The sequence below is a fragment of the Lontra canadensis genome, unplaced genomic scaffold (genome assembly GCF_010015895.1).
Source record: "Lontra canadensis isolate GAN:19392208 unplaced genomic scaffold, GSC_riverotter_1.0 scaffold76, whole genome shotgun sequence".
Classification (NCBI taxonomy): Eukaryota; Metazoa; Chordata; class Mammalia; order Carnivora; family Mustelidae; genus Lontra; species Lontra canadensis.
This window is the reverse complement of record NW_022631070.1, coordinates 5,589,449-5,609,650: the sequence shown is the minus strand read 5'-3', so window position 1 is coordinate 5,609,650 and position 20,202 is coordinate 5,589,449. Positions and strand designations below refer to the sequence as shown.

Here is a 20,202-nt window from a genome sequence, read left to right as displayed (position 1 = left end):
CAGGTGGGAGACAGGGTGACCAATTAGGCTAGTGCTTCTCAAACTTCTGTGCGCATCTGAGTCCCGGGGGGTCTTTATTAAAATGCAAATACTCATCCAGGAGGCCTGGGGCAGGGCCTTAGAATCCTCATTTCAGGGTTTTCTGCTGCTGTTCCGATCACAGTTTGAGTAAGGAGTTAGGAGATCACTACAATAGGCTGGGTTGGAGCCAAGAGGAATCTGGGAATGGGAAGGAGCAGAGGGTGTAGGTAGCTGGAGGGGCAGGAAGATCAGTAGCACTGGACATGGATTTGTGGAGGTCGGGAATGGAAGAGAAGGGATTGAAGACATGCAGGAACCCAGCAGGGCAAGGAGAGTGGCTGGTGCAGTCAACAGAAATGAGTGTCGGTAGGCTAAGATGTGACCATCTTCTAGAAGAGAAATTTTTGTCCTCATTTTAAAATGTCAGGTATTGAGCACGAGGATCTCGAGTTGAGAGTTTACTTTCCTATTCGTGTCTACCCCCGAACGTTGAGGGAAAGCAAGTCAGCTCTGGGCGTCAGAGACCTGAGTCCTCTTCCTGTTCCACTGATGTTCACTCTGTCCCCTCATCCCCTGTGATGGTCTTTCTGGAAGAGGGAGTGGGAAGCATTCCTCCCAGATCGCTGGTCAAACTTCACAGTGCCTTAAGGTCATTTACCTCCAGTGGGAGGCTAGAAGAAAGATACCGGAACCAGAGGCTCGCTCTGATAGTTGGGTGAAGTTTATGAGAATTTGGGGATCCTTGGGTTGGGGTTTACTAGCTTGAAAATTATAATGTTATCTTTAGGCACACATTTTTTTTTAAGTTTACCCAAGAGTTTTCATACCATCCCTTGGAAAAGAATGGCATCTCACTCATAGATAAGGAAACGTAGGTTAAGAGGGAAGTAGAAATCAAAAGATTCGGCCATACTTCTGCAGTCCTACCGTCGCCCGACCTTAGCGACACTGAAGAGTTGTTCCACACGAGTGTTTGCTCGATTGCCCTTTCTCACTTACTCTTTATTTGTCCTCTCATCTCTGAACTTCCTCAGCTTTCTCTGTCTTTCTCCCCATTTCTCCATCACACCCCCTTTAAGTCAGCATAGCCTCTTCCTTCTGTCTCTCCACGTAGAACACGTTCCTGGTTTCGCCAAGCCCACATGGCGTGCCTCGGGTCATGTCCCCTCTGCTGCCTCTGGAGCTGCGCCCCACCCGCCGCCCCTCTCTGCCATTCCCGGTTTCACCATCACCTCCTGAGCCTGGAAGCATCCCAGGTGCCTACAGCCCCGCCAGGAATGACTCTTCATGTCCTTCCCTCGGAATCCTGTTATCTCACGGGAGTCGTGCATTCGTGGTTCCCACATCGTCCCTGCCCCACTCACTCCAGAACTGTTTAGTGTGCCTACTGCTTGCACTGGGATGATGTTCTTTTCTCAGAACACACCAAGAAAGCTATGAGTCAACAACCCAGTGATGCTCGTTTGCCTCAAAGTTCGTTCGTTGAGCATCTGGTTCCTTTAGCCCTTCCTTCTGGAAACTTCACTCACGGTATCGTAAGACACCACGACCCGCTGATTCCTCATTCTTTGGCTTTCTTTCCCTGAATGCTCACTTCACTCTTGTTTTATACATCCTCTGACCCGAACTTTTCCTATTATGGATACCTTAGTGTGGTACCTTTGTCACGACTAGTAACCAATATGGACACTTTGTTATTAGCTACAGTTTATACATTACCCGGATTCCCTCTGTTTTCCCCCACTGTTCTTTCCCTGTTCCAGGATCCTATCCAGGATTCCACATTTCACTGAGTTGTCATATCCCCTCAAGCTGCTCTTGGCTATGAGGATTACGTGACAGTTTCCCCACTTTCCTTGTTTTTGATGACCTCGACAGCTCTGAGGAATCCTGGTTGGGTATTTTGGAGGATGTCCCACTACTGGAATTTGTCTGATGTTCTTTGCATGTTTAGACTGGGGTTAGGAGGAGGATAGCATTCGTCAGAGTCCCAAAAAGTGTCCAGAAGGGTTCAGCAGAGGCGTTTCCCAATGCTCTTGCCATTCTGTTCTCAGGAGACTCATCGCTTCAAGTCTTAACTCTGTGCTGACGGCTTCCACATGATAAAAGAAGACTTAGCCACTTACTGAATTATTTTTTTTTTTAACGATTTTATTTATTTATTTATTTGACAGCGAGAGATCACAATCAGGCAGAGAGGCAGACAGAGACAGAAAGGGAAGCAGGCTCCCCGACGAGCAGAGAGCCCAATGTGGGGCTTGATCCCAGGACCCCAAGATCATGACCCGAGCCGAAGGCAGAGGCTTTAACCCACTGAGCCACCGAAGCGCCCCGACTTACTGAATTCTTACCAAGCTCAAAAAGCTGTTCTAAGATCTTCACACATATTAACTAATTCAATTCTACTGTGAAATAAATATTGTAATTGTTACTGCCATTTTACAGATGAGACACCGAAAGGTTTCAATAAACTGCCTGTAGTGGCCCAGTGCGGTCACAAAGCTAGAGGACGCAGGAGCTGGGAGTCCCAGCCAGGCTTCAGAGCCCACGTTCTTAACAAGGATGCTGTGCTGCCTCATCCAGATTCCTGCCTCCAACCCTGAGCTCTGGTGGGGCCATAAAAGTAACATACATTACGTAACAACATAACGGCCCTTTTACCTTTCCACCTCCAGTGCTTCAACTCTCTTCAAATCTTTGTTTCTGGGGCGCCTGGGTGGCTCAGTGGGTTAAGCCACTGCCTTCGGCTTGGGTCATGATCTCAGGGTCCTGGGATCGAGTCCCGTATCAGGCTCTCAGCTCAGCAGGGAGCCTGCTTCCCTCTCCCTCTCTCTCTGCCTGCCTCTCTGCCTACTTGTGATCTCTGTCTGTCAAATAAATAAATAAAATCTTTAAAAAAAATCTTTGTTTCTAGGGCAAGGTACTATTTCTTCTTCTGCTTAACATTGCCATTGAAGTTTTAGCCAATGCAATCAGATAAGAGAATGCAAAGGCATAACAATGGGAAGTAAAGGAACTACAAACTATCCTTACTTGTAGGTTATATGATAGTAGGTCTGGTAAATCCAAAAGGGCCCATGATGAAAGTAACAAAATGATGAAATTATTTTAAAAGATAACAATCCATCGAGATACCATAAGAGTGTGGGATGGGACTGGGGAGGGGGGAAAGCTGTCTTTTACAGGAAAATGCCAGCTAAGAAATGCAGAAAGATGGATCTCAAGGGAATTGTGTTGAATGAGAAAAAAAAATTCAATTTCAAAAGTTAATTTTGTATAATTCCATCCCATAGCATTCTTAAAATGACAAAAATACACTGATGGAAACGGTACGGTGCCAGGGATTAGGAGGGAAGGAGGCAGATGGTTGTGGCTACAAAGAGTAGCTAAGGAGAGACGCTTGTGATGGGAACTCTTGTACGTCTTAACTGCGGTGACAGTCACATGTGATAAAGTTGCAAGAACTAAATACAACGGACACCCTTCATGTCAATTTGGCAAAATCTGAATCAGATTGATGGGTTGTACCAATGTCAGTTTCCTGGTTGTGATGTCACGGTGTGGTTACCGAAGGAAGCGTGTGAAGGCTATAGTGCATCTCTCTATGGTCTCTCTCGCAACTGCATGTGACTCCACAATCATCTCAGAATTACAAGTCACAAAAGCAAACACAGACAGTCCTCTGCTCCTCCTCTTGTCCCTGTTTATCTTCATGATCCTTCCATTCCCATCACTTGTGTCACCTAAGCTTGGCACTCCAGCACCCTCTTTAAATGCCACCCCTTCCTTGCCCCCCTGTGGGATCAGTTCCCAAGAGTCACGATTTCTGCCGACTCAGTCCCTCCTGTACGTGCCTCCTCTCACGTCCATGACCTTCACCCTCTGCTCACCTGTCATAGCAGCAGCATCTTACTACCCTGCTCTACCTCCCATCTCCCCAGCCCTCCGACGTGTCCTTCAAATGTTGCCAAATCAAGCATCCTAAATTACAGAACCAGTCGCACCTGGAGCAGAGTCAGTGGCCTGGAGGTGAGCTCTAGTATGTTCTCTGCCCCTGTGATTAACCTCTGATTTCGACAAGAAGCCTTTAGCCCTGTGCCCCCGAGTTCCCAGCCCTGTGGCTCCCAGCGTTGCTTCTGCCACATTCCGAACCTCAGGAGGATCCAGAAAATGGGTTTGCGGGACACGCGTGGAGTTGTTGTTGGGACGTACTACAGTATTTCACTGCTCAAGTTTGGAGATGGAGTCTGCCCATCCATCGGCAGGGGGCAGGTTCCTCGGGACCACTAACTAAACAAGACCGCAGGAGCTTCTTAGTCGCTCCAATGTCACTGCCTTTCGCCATGCTCATTGGTCTTCGGGGCCTCCTAACGTGCTGGGCCCTGGTGAGGAACTGCTCCCTCTCTGGGAACCGGGTAAGGAGGAAGGCCGCTCTTGACTGTACCGTGTTTAAGGGGCATATCGGGTTCACCTGGCAGAGGGACGATTGTGTTCAGGGGACTACGTGTTGAATGTGTTGCTTGCGTGTGATTTGCAAGGGTGTGAGTAACAGAAACGCATACGTGTGTGTGAGTGAAGGCCCTTGAACTCTGTAACTTGTCCCTCACATTCTCATTGTTGCTTATTACCCCTCCAGCAGTGTTGTTTTCAGGACCAGATGATAAAATATGTCAGGTTACTTTGTGAACTGGAAAAAAATATTTAAAATGTTAATTACTTAAACCTTGATTGTGTCAGAATGAGGAAATGGAGTTTCTTTGAATTCATCTTCTAAGAACTGTTTATGATCATTCTCTGTGACTTTCCTTCTTCTCACCTAGGTTCACATGCAGACCTTATAATGGATTTCAAATAGGTTAAAACAGGGTCCATTTCCTGTTCACTGCCAACCCATCACCACCGTTTAGTCTGAATAGTCCTGGTTGTTTCTGGTGGTTGTTGGCTGCCCACATCACCTGTTATTTATTTAAATTATTTCGTGAACGTGGGCAGCAGGAGGCACTGAACAAATGTGTGGGCGTCTTGGCATTGGCAATATTGTGTATTTATTCAAACAAATACCCATCTTCTCTGGGCAGGGATAAATGCAGAGGGGAACGTGGCAGGAGCAAAGTTCAGCATCACAGGGCTGGGAACTCGAGGGTCGCAGGGTTAAAAGAAGTGAGTGCCATCAAAGAAAATGAGCAGGGTCCCCGGGGGACCAAGGGGGGCGGCCATGTGCTCTGAGGGGAAATATCTCAGAGCAGATGAACACACCCGCGGTCAGGAGCACTGATGGTCTGTGACTCATGTGTGTTATCAGATCCACTATTTTTTTTTTTTAAGATTTTATTTATTTGACAGAGATCACAAGTAGGCAGAGAGGCAGGCAGGGGGGTGGGGGGAAGCAGGCTCCCTGCTGAGCAGAGAGCCCCATGCGATGCGGGGCTCCATCCGAGGACCCTGAGATCATGACCTGAACTGAAGGCAGAGGCTTTAACCCACTGAGCCACCCAGGTGCCCCCAGATCCGCTATTTCTGATGTCTGGCTGGACCTGGCAAGCCACAGGGTCAGTTCCCGCAACCCAGAAATGAGTGACTTATGGGGTGAGACCCTTTGGAGGACAGCTCGCACCTTCCTGCACACTGTTACCAAGGCCAAAAAAAGAAGCGGGGGTGGGGTGGGAATCCAGTTACTTTCTGTTTACCCTGGAAGGGAGGAAGGAGTCAGGGAACCAGAAATAGTCTTCCCAGCAGCTGTCTCTGAGTCAACAGGGACATTGTCTGGGGATCTCAAATGCCACGAATGAAACGGGCAGGGGGTGGTTCTCTTGTGCCCCGGGAGCCTTCTCAGTTCAATAAGCTTCTGCACATGAAAGCGTTAACCACACACTTACCACAGAATGTCAACCTGATGAAAATTAAAGCCGCGTCAGATAAGAAAAACAATATACTCTTGTTCTTTGAAATCTAAAAGCAGTTTTTCTTCAAACCTTTGAAAACTATTTCTTGGGATGGAATCATATTTTTAGTAGAAATACGGTCCATCGGTCTGTCGGTGAATCCCACCCAGAGTCTGCCCCAGGGACTCTTCTGTGAAACAGAATCGAGATTTATCAACTGGAAAGCAAGCGTTTCCGCTGAGACTTCACAGAACGCCAGACAGGCTGAGTATGATGCCGGGAGAAACAAGCCCGGAAGGGAAACATAGGAAAGAAGGAATAAGGAGAAAGTCTCGGGACCCCGGGGAGCCTTCGGGAACAACGTGCTTCCCGCGAACCACAGCCCAGCCTGGGTGTCAGGCGAGGGCCAGCCGTGCTGTCACAGGCCCTAACTGTGTGGGGCACAGAGAATCTGTCGGAAACCCGGATGGCCCTGGATCCGAGGTGTCCAGCAGCCCCGGGGCCAGTCCTCACCCTAACCCCCCATGCTGGCCCCTGATCTAGGCACAGAGGGACCCCAGTGTGTGGAGTGTGTTAGAGGGTGGGAATGGACCGGCACGGGCGCGATGCATTTCACAGAGAAGGACGATCTACACGTGGACACGCAGCTCACAACCTAACTGAAGGGCAAGTGCCTCTGTGGGTCCCGGGGTTCTTGGTGCTTTGGCAACGGCCTGATCTGCTCGCCCACTGGGCCTTGCCTGTGTCCGGTTTCGTATAAACAAGCAGCGGCCGGAAAGTTTCCCCAAATCCGCATGTTGACAAGCGCTACCTCACAGACAGAAGCAGCACAGGACGTTTCAGGGCGGGAGGGATGACGGGGTGGACCACGCAGCACGGGGAGGAGGTTAAGACTATCAAGTGAGTTGTACCGAGAGCCCTCGCCTGTACGTGAGAAACAGGCCTCGGAAAAGCAAACTCCCCTGAGAGGTTTCTGTCGAGTTTCGTCTATGGGCTCGACCAGCCCTGGAGGAGACACAGCCTTCCATGACCTCAGAGCTCCCCGTCAGGGGTCGGCTCAGCAGCCTCCCTGAATTCCTCGTTAACACAGAGAGCCACAGTTTTCGATCCTTTCGAGATGCAGATGCTACTCGTTGCAACGGAGACCTCAACGCTAGTGGGCGTGGCCCCAGGCGGTGGTCGGCGTGGGCACGACCGCCGGGCTTCCTACGGAGCTCAAACCCGCGGTGCCTGCAATTTTCAAGGACATGGGAACTTAAAGTCTGTTACCTTGATTCCCTGGAAATCGCTTTGTGCTGCAAAGTGACAAGTGGGACTCATCAGGGACACGGTAATTAAAGCATGAACTGGATGGACCTTCTTCCTTGCCTGGAACCGATGCCTCAGTCCAGCTCAGGACAGAGAGGAGGCGGCTAGGGAGCTTGCTGTCCCGGTGGGGAGGTCCGACGGCTCAGTCGGCACAGCATTGAGGAGCTGTTGCTTTGCACTCTGCTCTAGGGCAAATATTTAGTAAGCTGCAGAATGTCAGGGCTCAGAGGGGACTTGAAGACCCTCTCTATGGATCTGCTCACCTGCATAGACGATGCATATATTGTCTCAGAGTGACCGCATGCTGGACACTGTCCAAGGCACTTTACACCCGTGGACTTCTCTCATCTCTCCAGCCAGCTATGGAAGTAGGCTATTACCAGTATTAGTGATAATTAACATCACTATTATTTTATGTTATTGTAATTAAAATATAATCAAAATATATAAGTATATAATAAGTAATTAAGAGTATAGTATAATTATATAGTTATAATTGTATATATAATTATATATGTAATTATATATGTAATATATGTTATATATAATTATATAATTATAATTATATAGTATAGTATAATTAACACAATTATAAATGAAACCATTTAATAATTAATTATTAGGTTAGTTACCGTCTCCATGTTACAGACTATTAGAGTCAGGTACACGGCTCTGTGACCTGTCCAGAGTCGCACAGCCGGCTGATGGCAAAGCTAGTGTTTGGATCCGGCAGCCTGATGGGACTGGGCGCTCATGACCCCCCCGCATGTCCTCCCTCCGTGTCTCGGCTGCACCCTGTTCCTGCGGCCCCTGGAGCCTCTGGCCTCCTGCTGCCCTCGTCTAGCATCTGACCTGTGTGGCGGGAAGGCTATGGCTGGCATCTTGGCGGGATGGATGAGAGGGAGCATGGAGAAGTGGTGAGGGCTGGAATTAGGCAGGGGAGGATGGGGGTGTCTTTCGCTGAAACTGGAGATAGAGGAGAGAGAGCAGGCCCAGGGGGACAGTTCTATGTGTGTCGAGTTGGAGAAGATTGTGAGCTCTCCGTGGGGACTGTGTGGCTTCGAAACTCCGGCAAGTCATGTTTATTGAGCACCTGCTATATCCTGGCTATTTTATAGGCAGGCTATCTTGCAAGCCTTGGACTCACCCAGGACGGGGATGTGATATTCCCATTTCATTTTATTCAGGATTTTATTTTTTAAAGGAATCTCTACACCCAACGTGGGGCTTGAACTTACAACCCCAAGATCAAGAGTTGTTCACTCCTTTGACTGAGTTAGCCAGGCATCCGTGTTATTCCCATTTTATACCCACAGCAACTAAGGCCCATGGAGGTTTAAAGAACCAACCTGCCATCAACTCCTACCCAGACCGTTGAAGGCCCAGATCGTGTCTTTTCCTTGCCTAAGACCATCCTGTAGTATCCTGTTCCTTGCGGGATGCAGTCCAAAGCCCTGTACTTGGCAAGGCTCTGTGTCATAGCTCATGCCCAGCTTCAGAAATCTTCCCCGCCCCTGCCTGCCCACACTCTCCAGTCGGCTCCAGTCCATGCAGCTCTCAGAGCTCACTGTGTCCTTGGTCGTTGGCCTCGCTCGTGCTGGGCTTACAGCTCAGTTCCCATCTTCCTGACTCCTGCTTCTCCTGCAGGCTCCCTCCACGTTTTTCTCTTGGAAGCTTTCTGCGCCCTACTGTCTGGTTTTGTGGCATTCCTCTGTACTCCCAGACACCCTGCTGTTTCTTTGCCCAGTGTGTCAGTCAGATGCCCACCCCTTGCTCGTGCCTGCAGAGAACAGCACCCACCCATGCTTGTGAAGGGAGATAGAGTCACACAAGTCCAAGCAAGTCTTTGAATTCAAGCCTGTAGACTCCCGAAGTCATGAGCCTAGTCTACTCTCCCAAGATGCTTTGCAATCGGGAAGAATGCCAAGCCGGCCAATGAGCCGTGGAAGATTATTCCAGTAAGAGGGGAGGTGCCCCTAGGGGCCGAGCTTTGAAACCACAGGCGAGGAAGTGGTGTTTGCAGGACAGAACTGCTGACCGGATGCACGAGGCTGCGGTGCCCTGTGAGCAGAGGACATGGGGATGGAGGGATGGATGGTGCCAGGTGGAAAGGATCTTGGATGCCAGGCAGAGGAAATGGGCCGCGTCCCTGAGGCAGCCGGGAAGGATTCGGGCTCTTTGGTCAGGGTCAAGGCATCATCATGAACCTTACTTTCGGGGCCTAAATCTGGGGATGGATGAAAGCGGCCTTAAAACGAGACCTGAATGCTTGCCTAAGACGGGACTCGATGACGCCTGTCGTCAGCTTGCTTCCTTTGCCTGCGGATGGAGCAGAGGGCCCAGCTCGGTCAGGCGAGTTTCTGCCTCAACACGTCTGGGTCCTCATCTGCGGAATGGGTTCGATCACGGCGCCTGTCTGGCAGGGCTGCTGGGAGGGTGCCCAGGACGGTGGGTGCGGAATCGCGGCCTGGCCCAGCCCGGTCGCACGCAGCCATCACCAGCTCAGGCCAGAGACCTCGGGAGTGGGAAAGTGAAACCTGCCAGGCTGTCGTGTGGAAGGCGGTGACCGTCAGTGAAAGCCCCAAAGTGAACTCTCCGGCGAAAAGAGTGAGGCAAGCTGACACGCTTACCCTTTGCGGTCTCTGTGCCCCCGGGTGTCAGCAGGATGTCTGAGGAAGCTGCCTTTCATTTGACAAAGGCTTTTGGTTTGTTTTTTTTTTTTTGCTTTTTTTCCTTTTCCTTTTTCTTTTCTTTCTTTCTTTTCTTCTTCTTCTTCTTCTTTTTTTTTTTTTAACAGTTGTTTGTTTTGCTTTCCACTTAAAATGAGGAGGTTTTCTCTTTAGAAAGGTCCTTTTATTTTAAATCAGGCTCTGAAGAGAGGTGTCGCTACCGCAGGGGCCGGAAGCAAGACACCACAGGGCTGCTCAGCTGGGTTCAGGGCCTCGTGGGCGGGGAAGCCGTGGTGGCCAGGACACCTGTCAGGTGCGTGGCCTCCTGCAAAGTCAGCGCCCCCAAAACTCCCGGGAAACTCACCGGGCTCCCAGACGGGAAGAAGCTGACGTCACTTCAGTTCCGGGCCCCCACGCACACTGTTAGCAGTAATTCCTACGCCCTGTACGTGGTATCGTCACAGACCCACCTTTCTCTGAGGAGATGGGCCAGTGGGCTCCACGGGGCTCCTTTCATTTTGAGATGAAAAAAAATAAAAAGAAAAAGGAAAAGAAAAAATAACAAACACCGTTGCTTTGCTTTTAAGTAGTGATGAGGGGCCCTTCCCCTCTTCCTTGGAGAGGCCCCTGCTTTCCGGACGTCTGGGGCTGGGGACCTGCTCGCACACCGTCGGGGTGCGGGGTTCGGCAGTGCGGTCTCTCTCCGTGTGGCTTTGCAAACATTTGGGGTCCATGGGAGCATCAGGTTGTTCTCCAAGGAATGTCCGTGCTCCCACCCGAAATGTTCCCATTTTCTCTATCAAGGAGTTTCTTGAGCAACAGAGAGCGCTTCGGCAAACCCTCTGTCCGTATGATTCGAATATTACTGTAATTCGGCATCCGTGGTGTTTGATTTTAATAACTTCAGTAATTAATAACGACAACACAGTGCTCCCAGGGCTCCCTTCTGTCCCAGATGTTGGGGTAAATGCGAGGCAGCTCAGGACCGGGCTCGCAAGACGAAGGAACGTCTCTGTGTGTCCCATCTGCTCTTCCTTCACACTTAGATCTTAGACCTTACCGTGTGTTGTAATTATCTCTGCAAGATATTTCTCTCCTCCTGGGTGAGGAGTTCCCGACAGCCCAGGACCGGGCGACCACGTCATCTCTGACCCTGTATCTGACACCTAGTAGTTGCTCAACTAACGACTCGCTGATTGATATACAAAGGAATGAACTCATAACCAGGAGTCCTGCCACAGACAAGACTGTCCTCAGCCACCCTACCCCTTCCCTCTTCCACCTGTCCGTCCCCTGTCCCTTAGCGGCAATGTTTGCTAAACTCTGAGAAGCTCCACAGCAGAGAAAACTCCCACTATCACGCCTCGGGGACATACACTTGATCCTCACCTTTTTTTTTTTTTTTTAACTGCTGAGAATACCAAAAGCAGCAAAGCTTCTAAAGAAGGTGTCTATTTCGGGCCCAAACAGAAAAGAGTGGGTGATGCTGTGGGCAGAGATTCCTGAACCTGGCGGGGTTGACTCATGCCTGAAGGTGCTCAGAATTTCCTCTGTTTTGTGGGCGGCTGGGGCAGACTGGGCTCCACCGAAGTGCTTTCTTTGAAGCCGAGTCAAAACCGAGTCGAGCTGTTCTTGGGGGTGGGGGGTGGGATGGTGGTGGTGGAAAGAACATGGGAGGGGAACAACAGCAGTCAGAGTTTAAGACCCCAGGGAATCGAGGAGACTGGAGAGGTCGGTTCGGTCCCTTGACTAGAGGCAGGGGCGGGCGTGTGGCCCGAGGGTTTGCATTATGGGAACACGGACCCGGGACAGCACTGCAGGAGCGGTGAGCCGTAGCTCAGAGACACTTCCTTTGACTTTTCACAGAGTGAGAATAAACTTCTTTCTCAATACGGCCCATGAATTTATGTCCTTAGCAGCAGTTTAGAAGAAGAGTGAAGAATGCAGTCTCACATCCCAGCTCTGCCTGGTTGTATTACGCTGGGCAGCCTACTTAGCCTCTGCGAGCCTCAGTGTGCCGGCTGTAAAATGGGGATGACAAGGAGGCCTTCCTGACTGTGAGCGTTTCCTGAACGGACGCCCCGCATTCCCATAGTTCCTGAAGGAGTGCGTGCGGGCCGTGGCTCTCAGCTCCTGTTAGGATTCCTCTTGAAAGATTCTCGGAACTAGGTGGAAACCAATCAGCCTGCAGGAGGCAGCAGGCATCGGGACGCGGGTTCCAGGCCGGCTTGCCTTTCCTGGCCTTCCTTTCCCAGGTCCCAGCTGACAGTTTCTCGCTCACCTGTTCCTGTTTCTCCCCCGCCCACCCGTAGGCGGCCGGGCTTACTGGGGCCATTCTCCCAGATCTTCCGGGGAAAGGGACCAGCTGCCTCTTCAGAGCTTCCTTTTTATTCCTTAGAAACCTGCTGCTCTTGCTTCTACTTGTGGGAAAATCACTCAACTGCTCCTGGTCTCCAGCCACCAGCCTACTTTCTCAAGGTGTACGGCAAGAGGCCGGTGGGGAACTTGGAGAGAAAACAACCCCAAAATGCACATCTGACCAATCAGCCTCCTGCCTTCCACCCTGGGACAGGCCTGCCTCAAGGCACAGAGCTCTGACCGGCACATGCCTCCTCCCCTCTCCCTTCTCGGTGAGCTCGTCTCCCTCACTTGTGTGCCTTAGAGTTTTCTCCTGCCTGAGATCCTCCTGTTTGCAGGATATCTGGCACCGAGTTGAGTTGTTGATCAAAAGCCCCAAGGATTGGGTGCGTGAGGGCATTGGGATGGGTTGTTGGGAGGGAAGCTTCTAGAATCTAGCCTCATGGTATGCGGTTAGCTGCAGCCAGGTCGGGGCAAAATATGGATGTAGGGAAATTAGACCCGGACTTTCTGACCATTATCAGGGGTCATATGGTCCTGCTGATGCGGGGCCAGTGATTCATCGTGCGAAGGAAATCAACCAGACACCGCTGACATGTGTAGACGCCTAGAGGATGAATGTGAGGGGAGGACTCAGGTGCTTTTTGTCTGAGCAAAGGTATGTTTTCATCAGAGAACCACCAGCACCTTGAGTCTCATTTTGCTCAGCACGTACACAGAAGCTTTGGTTTATACATGAAATAGGGGCCTTTTATTTCCCTGCGCTCATCAACTCCTCAGTTTTCAAGTCCATTACAGTACCTGATCCATGTATACAACTTAGCAAAATCATTAGAAAGTACTGTCCTCCACCCCATGTCCTGAGAGTCACAAGCACAAATTCAGAGTCATTATGTCCTAGGACCGTGTTCTCTGAGAAGACTTCCCAGACTCTCCAGAAGTAGATTACCCACACCCTTCGGATCGCAATGGCATGCGTTGACCTCGCCTTGTACTACTCTGGAATATTTGATCTTGTATCTTTCCCAAATCAGTTTTCCCATTTTAGTTGCAAGTTCTACGCTGGTAGATACAATGTCTATTTCTTCTCTCACATGGTAGCCTTGCTACTCAAAATGGGGTCTATGCACCAACAACATGGGCCTCATATGGGAGCCTGTTTGAAACCAGAATCTCAATCCCCACCCCAGAGATCCTGAATCAGAATCTGCTACATAACAGTATTCCATGCTGATTTGTAAATATATTAAATTTTGGGAAGTACTGCATTAAGGCCCCTAATCTTAGTGAATAGAAATGAAATAATGGAATCAGACAACCACGGGAATCATCATTTTGTGGATTTCAATCCTAACTAGGTCTTAAATCATTTAAGGAACTTAGGAAAAAAATATTGTGTCCAGTTCTCATCTCCAGAGAGTCTACCCTAACTGGTCTTAACTGGTCTTGGGTGGGCTTGGATATCCTTTGTTAAAGCACTCCAGATACACACTGGGAACCTCTGCTCTAAATACATTTCCCAGTGAGACTTGCATTCTCTTATCGATGGATGCAAATCTGGGAGGAACTGTAGAACAAGTCAAATAGCCAAAAACTATCTGAGTAATTTTAGGGGGGAAAATACCTAAAATACCTAGAGATGACTACATTATCGTTTGCCCTAAATGGGTGACTTATTTGAAAGCCTGGTGGGGGTTCAGCGATGGGCACTGACTCATTGGCAGACACTCTTGGTTCTCCTTTGGCCATCTTCTAGAAGGAACTGCTCAGCAGACCTTTCATCCCCACGAGCAGCTTGAGGGCAAGGACCACACTCTTTCATCTTGGTGATCCTAACCCACCAGTGGATGGCTGCTTGTGTACCACCGAGACTCCATGTGAAGATGTGCAGGAACATTGGACTGGAATTTAAGAGGCCTGGATGCTAATCCTGGCTCTCTGCTTTCCCTGGTTGCCTAGTGTTTTTGTTTTGTCATTGGCACCCTTCTCTTGCTGTCCTCCCTGCATACAACCATGCCTCTTAAGTTGCCTTTGCCAAGCCAGCTACAGCTTTCTTTCCAGGGAGGGTAACTTTCTGTGTCTCATTCTCTCTGTTTATGACTACCAGTGTAGAGATGGTGAAGATCAGTTCGGAGATCTTGCCAGGTGACCGCGGTTTACAGGGAGACTACAACCCAGAGAATTATACTCCAGATTTTGTGTGTGTGCGTATATTTTTCTAAGGAGACAGATCTCATCAAGTTTTCTCAAGGACTCACCCCTCAAAAAAGATTAAGAACCAAAAAAGCCAGATGGATTCTTGCTACCACAATGTTCTCCCTGTTGAGATGTTCAGGCTCTATGTGGAGGAGTGACAAATGAGTTGATCTTTATGCAATGAGGTTCTCTGGGCTTTTTCCCTCCCTTGATGCTACCTGGGGCATTGGCTGACTCTACCAAAGAAGAAATTCTTGAAGAAATTATTAGGAAGCCAAGAGAAGAAGAAGGTACTTAACTGTCCTTAAGCTTTCCTCACGTGATACCTGCCCCGAGGAAGAGCTGAACAAGAGACGAAGATCTCAGGAAGTTTAGAGTCTCCCAGGAGCTTTGGAGGGTCCCTGGGTGGGCCATGGACTGATGCCAGGGTGGCACACATGGTCAGCCTGAAGAGAAAGTCACAGATTCTAAATCCAAAGGGATCAGAGGCTCTCACTTCAGCCTCCTGCCTGGTTTGGGAAATCTCTCCACCTTATTTGACAACCTCTGATTGGAGCTTTGCTCAACTACTTCCAGAGAAAGAGAGCCCTTTGTGGAGAGGAAAGGAGCAGAGGAATTTTTACTACAAATGTTTGGCCAACTGGAAATTTGCCCAACACAAATAAAGCTATGGTTCACGTTGTACCCTTTCAGAGACTTCCCCTTGCCCATTGCTTTTCTGTTTCTCACCACTGTCCAGAGTTTGGGGCAGGGCGCAGGCAGTGGACTGGATTGTGCTTTCTCTCCTAGAGCCAAAAACCTGTACTTGTTTGTGATCTTGGCTTTACAAAATGTGAAAATGACATATCCTTAATTTCATTTTCTAAGAGGGGAAGGTAAAACATATGGGAAGGAGGCAGAGGAGAACCAGCATGGAAGGTTGGAAAGAGACCAGAAGGCCACCCTGTCCCTCTTCCTTACACCCCTCGATGGCCCCAGAAGTGGCCAGACAGCTCTACTGGAACATTTTCAGGGACAGAGGGCTTGCAACTTTTGAAGCAGTCCATTGAATGAGGACCTATCCTTTTCTCACAGGAAATGGCCAGGGATAAATAGAGGAGAAACAGGTTCCCACTCGTGTAGGACCGCTCCTGTGAGGAACAAGGAAATGGTTTGAAGGCGAAGATTCCCTGAGGAAGCAAACAAGCAGCGGAATGTGTCACCAGCCCTCAGTGGTGTTTTGGTCTTGACGCTTACAACTGCAGCATGTACAGAAGCAGTGGGTCATGGCTAAGCGCTGTGGCGTACCTTTCAAGAGTTGGAAATAACCTGCCATGACATGCCAGGCTTCGGTACTCTGCCACTTAAATGTCTCTTTAGCCCAGACCTTGTGTGTGTCTCTTCAGTCTGGAAACTTTTTCGTCTGAAAATACCCTCACTTGAAAATGCCTTTTAAGCAGAGCTTATTTTAGTTCCTTTTCAGAATTTTTGACAGAACAACAAGAGCCTCAAAATCTTCTCTTTCATCCTTCTCATTTTAGAGGGAGAAACTGAGGCCTAGGGAGGGAGGGGCAGTTTGTCAAAAGTCATGCTGTTCACATGTCTTGTCTTCCATCCTCCAACAATGCTTGTTAGGATGGGCCTTGGCTCACTTTCAAGGTTTGATTTTCTCCCAATTCTTCTCTCCACTGACCTGAGGTGATAGACCCCACTTTCTAAAGGAACTCTTAATTTTTGAAGTTTCTCCTGACCCCTGGGCAAGGCGGGAAACAAGGAAATTCACTTGAACAGCTACCGTGTTATGGAATAGCCTGACTCAGGGGTGATTCTAGCTATTACAGCAACGACTTCCACCAGACCTAACAGAGAAGTATCCAGAATCCTCAAGACTTAGCCAAAGAAATTTAAGGATACTTCTCTTTGAGATGAGTGGGTCCAAGTGTTGGAGTTGTAGGAATCAACAAGGGTTCTTTCCTAGCCCCTCTAACTGACCATGGGTGAAGTCACTTTTTTGTGTGCCTTGCTTGGCTCAAATCTAAAATGGAGCATACGTACAGGTGACATACAGCACTGCCTATGTAAGACATGCTGTTTTAAGAAAGTAGCAACTGATCTGTGAGGTATTCCCTAAGCTTACCAAAGCCCTGTCTCTCCAAGGTGTATCTTGAACATGAGCAGTCAACCATGGTAACAACACTTTGGGATCTGAAGAAATGGAATGATTAGATGTGGAGAGTGAAGCATTTTGGGTTTTAATGACAAACTTGAGAGGGGAAATTCCAGTGTGGGCAGTAGTCTTTACAAGAAGGGATAATTAGACAAAAATATCATCTTAATGGGTTTCCACACTTTGGGTTTTTCTTTTTTTAATTTAGGGGATAAAGATTTGATCACAGAATTCCTAGAATGAAAGAAAGATGATGAAAGCACAGGTAAACTTTCAGAATTTCCACAATTCTGAGAAAGGTGCCTTCGCTAACGTGCCATGTTGGTAACATCAGGAGAATTCTCTTTTTAACCACATCCCAGGACCCAGTAATACAGAGACTAAAAACACCTAAGTTGACTAATACATCCTCTGCAACCCATCACAATTTTAACTGGCGGCTTTGGAAATTTTCAGAATGAAAATCTGCCTTATGAATCAGCTAGAAATTGCATCTGTTGACAGTCTGTTTGATTTCGTTAGAGACCTCTCCCCCCTGAGGAATAAAAAGTCTTGTTTATTTTAAGACTGGGTTCCCCCTCTTGGAGGAAAAGGTCTGAGATGAGGTTCTTTCTTATCCTGGGGTGGTTCCTAAACTGTATGTTAATCCAAGAAACTCAACCCATTTCACTCTTTGGCTACCAAGTCTTCATTAGCCTCTTGACTGGACTATTTTAGGGGCTTCGCAACTTGTCTCTGTGCACCTGATCTCCCTCCACTCTATGCCAGGGTCATCTCACAGACGTGTCCGCAATGAATGGGAAAATCGTAAGTCAGGGAGCCCTGGGTTGGAACACCAACTCTGTCCCTGTCTGTGTGACTTCTGAGTTTTGGGTTCTTCACTCAGTGAGGTTGTGGTATCCACACTGCGAAGTGGTTATGAGGATGAAAATGAGACTTGCATGTCTAGCACAAGGAAGGCGCTCTATAAATGGTCACGGTCATTTTTATTGTCTAGTAGTCATTGGATAGTCCATTTGACCCCATCCTGTGTTTTCATACTCGATCCCCAACCCCACATGCTCATCCAGTGTTGGGGGCCACAACAAACCCCCTGCTGTTCCCTCATCTTCTGATGTGTCTTTGGTCATAGGGCCTTTCTATCTGGAATGTCCACTTGGGCAACTTTACTAGTCTCTCAGGGCTCTTTTTGCACGCTACTGTCATGCAGCTTCTCTCTTTGTCCTGCTCACATAGATTCCATCACCTTCTAATCATTAGCACTGTTCTGATGTCCATGCCTTTCCTTCCCTTGCTGGGTTATAAGTCTCTCACGGATTGAGATTATGTCTCATTCATTTTCATATTTCCTATGGTGTCGAGATGGGGACTGAGAGGTGCCAAATAGATTTTTGGAGACCTGAGTGAATGGAAGATTTCTCATAATACTCCCACTTGCCACATGGCCACCAAGACCATTCATATCTCCAGATAAGTCACCAGTGGCTAGCAATAACACAGGTTTACTGGAAATGTGTTTCCCAGATATGTTGTAAAGGCTTCTCTGTTCTAGCTTGGACTGTCCTCCCACTTTGCAAAGATCATAATGAAACAGAAGTCATCTCATAAACCTTCCAGAAATCATGCCTTCTTCAACTCCACAATAAAGAAATTCCTACCCCTGGGTCAGCTCACAGCTCAACATAACCTAGCTACTTCACCAAGTAAGCAAAAAGGCACCTTATAGGCCGCAACACACTTCACTTCTTAACACACCCTTCTATGGCTGGTTAGCATTATTATTCATCTAGAAATTAAGGCTATGAAATTGTAGACTTTGATATCTTATCTGTCCTTTTGGGTAAGCAAGGGAAGAAGTTATTAGAAAATTCACACTCAATTAGGGAAGGTGGTTTGAGGTAGAAGTTAGTGGTTTCTGATTTGTTAAAAAAAAATCTTTGACAAAACCCATTTGAAAGGATGAATGAAATCCAAAATTTGCATATGTGTGTGTATATATATACACATATGGATACACGCATACATACACATAAAGTCATAAGAAAAATTAGAGTTCTTAAGGTGAGTACACTTCTGCTTTCTAAAATTTCTATAATGTTGCATATGTAAGGAAAATCCTCGATATTATTTCCTGAAGCAGTTAAAAATAACATATACATCCTCGAAGCCAAACTTAAAATTACCCCAATATTTCCTATATTGCTTACTGACATCTCAGGATATTACCTTGGTCTTAGAGAGATTCCTAGTAGATTTTTCTTGTTATCTTACACCTGGTTGGTGCCGTGAAAAACCAAATCCATTGGAAAGTAAGAGGAAATTTCTTGAGGAGCCTGCTCATTGGTAGCCCTGTTAACATTCCGTTACCATGCCACTCCATTCGCCCTAGAGATAACAAAGACTGAGTGGCAGGAGATCCCCCAGTTTCAAGCTCTGTTTATAGATCGGGGATGACGGAAGCATAACATGGGGCCCTGGGGGGGGTCATGGACAAGGCATAGACCCCAAGATTCAACGCCTTTGTTTGCATTTTCTACTTAAGTAACTCCCCTCTCCTGATTCTGTGGCTGGGAAGAGGTAATATCCGTTAGCCTTACCCAGATTCTGAAGGCACCCCATGACCTCTTACCTGTCATGTGGCCAGATACTGTGATGAAGGTAGAGATTCCCCACATCAGCAAGCTTGGCTCCATCGTCCTGGCACGTGGGATCAGCTGCCTTCTTGAGGGCAGTGGAGAGAAGGTGTTTCTTGGCAGAAGGTCAAGTTTCCTATAAGCCTCTTATTTGCATCATGCTGGGAGGATGGGAGATGAAAGGATATCAGTCCGTCCGGACCGTCATCCTTGCTGCGGTCTCTCTAGTCTCTAGGACAGTCTGGAGTCGCTCTTATTAGGCTGCTTTGTTCAGTCAGGAAATTGTGCCTAGCCCTCTCTAGTCTCAAATATAGGAAGTGGTTTTAACCAGGTTTTTTTTCAAGTTCAATTGCTGGGAGGTGTGGGCTGAGGGAGGGTGAAAAGGATTGGACTTCATTTATGAATCCTTTCTTCAGCTTCACCCAGAGAAGGGAAGGGAGATTCCCCCGCCGCCGAAAGAGGGTGAGCAAGCATTTCTTGGCAGTGGTCTCCTTTCACATTTCATAAATTGACCTCACTGTGAAATTGAGGTCCTCCCCCAGACTTGCGGCTCCCTGGGGAGTCAGCAGGTCCCACACGAGATGGGGGGCGGGGAACCATGGCGGGGTCTTCAATATTGAGGTAATTGAAAAGGAAACAGACTGACCCATACTCAGAATTCATGAATTGTCTCTCGACATCTATATTAAGTAGCGGCTATAATCATTTCACCATGATGCCCAGGTTTTTGAATGTGAGTTGTCATTTTACAAGGTATTTTGCCTCTAGATTTGTCTTTCTCTTAAAGGGTCATACTAGAAGTTGGCTTTTGGGGAACCCGGGTGGATCAGTCGGTTAAGTATCCACCTTCAGCTCAGGTCATGGTCCCAGGGTCTTATGCTGGAATCCCACATCAGGGCTCCCTACTCAGTGGGCAGTCTGCTTCTCCTTCTCCCCCTGCCCCTGCTTTCTCTCTTTCTTTCTCTCTCTCTCTAATAAATAAATGAAAT

The 20,202-nt window shown here is 48.2% G+C and overlaps 1 protein-coding gene across 3 annotated transcripts in view; it reads right to left on the bottom strand.

The window, feature by feature from the left end:
- Nucleotides 1–19,529, bottom strand: part of IL2RA (interleukin 2 receptor subunit alpha) — a 44,739-nt gene extending 25,210 nt beyond the window's left edge. For 2 of the 3 annotated variants that reach the window (XM_032881646.1, XM_032881649.1), the window contains exon 1: nt 19,210–19,529. In XM_032881646.1, the coding sequence (XP_032737537.1) occupies nt 19,210–19,273 (64 nt within the window). In that variant the 5' untranslated portion in view covers nt 19,274–19,529. The remainder of the gene's footprint in view (nt 1–19,209) is intronic. The other variant, XM_032881647.1, reaches the window with a different exon arrangement.
- Nucleotides 19,530–20,202: the final 673 nt, after the last annotated feature.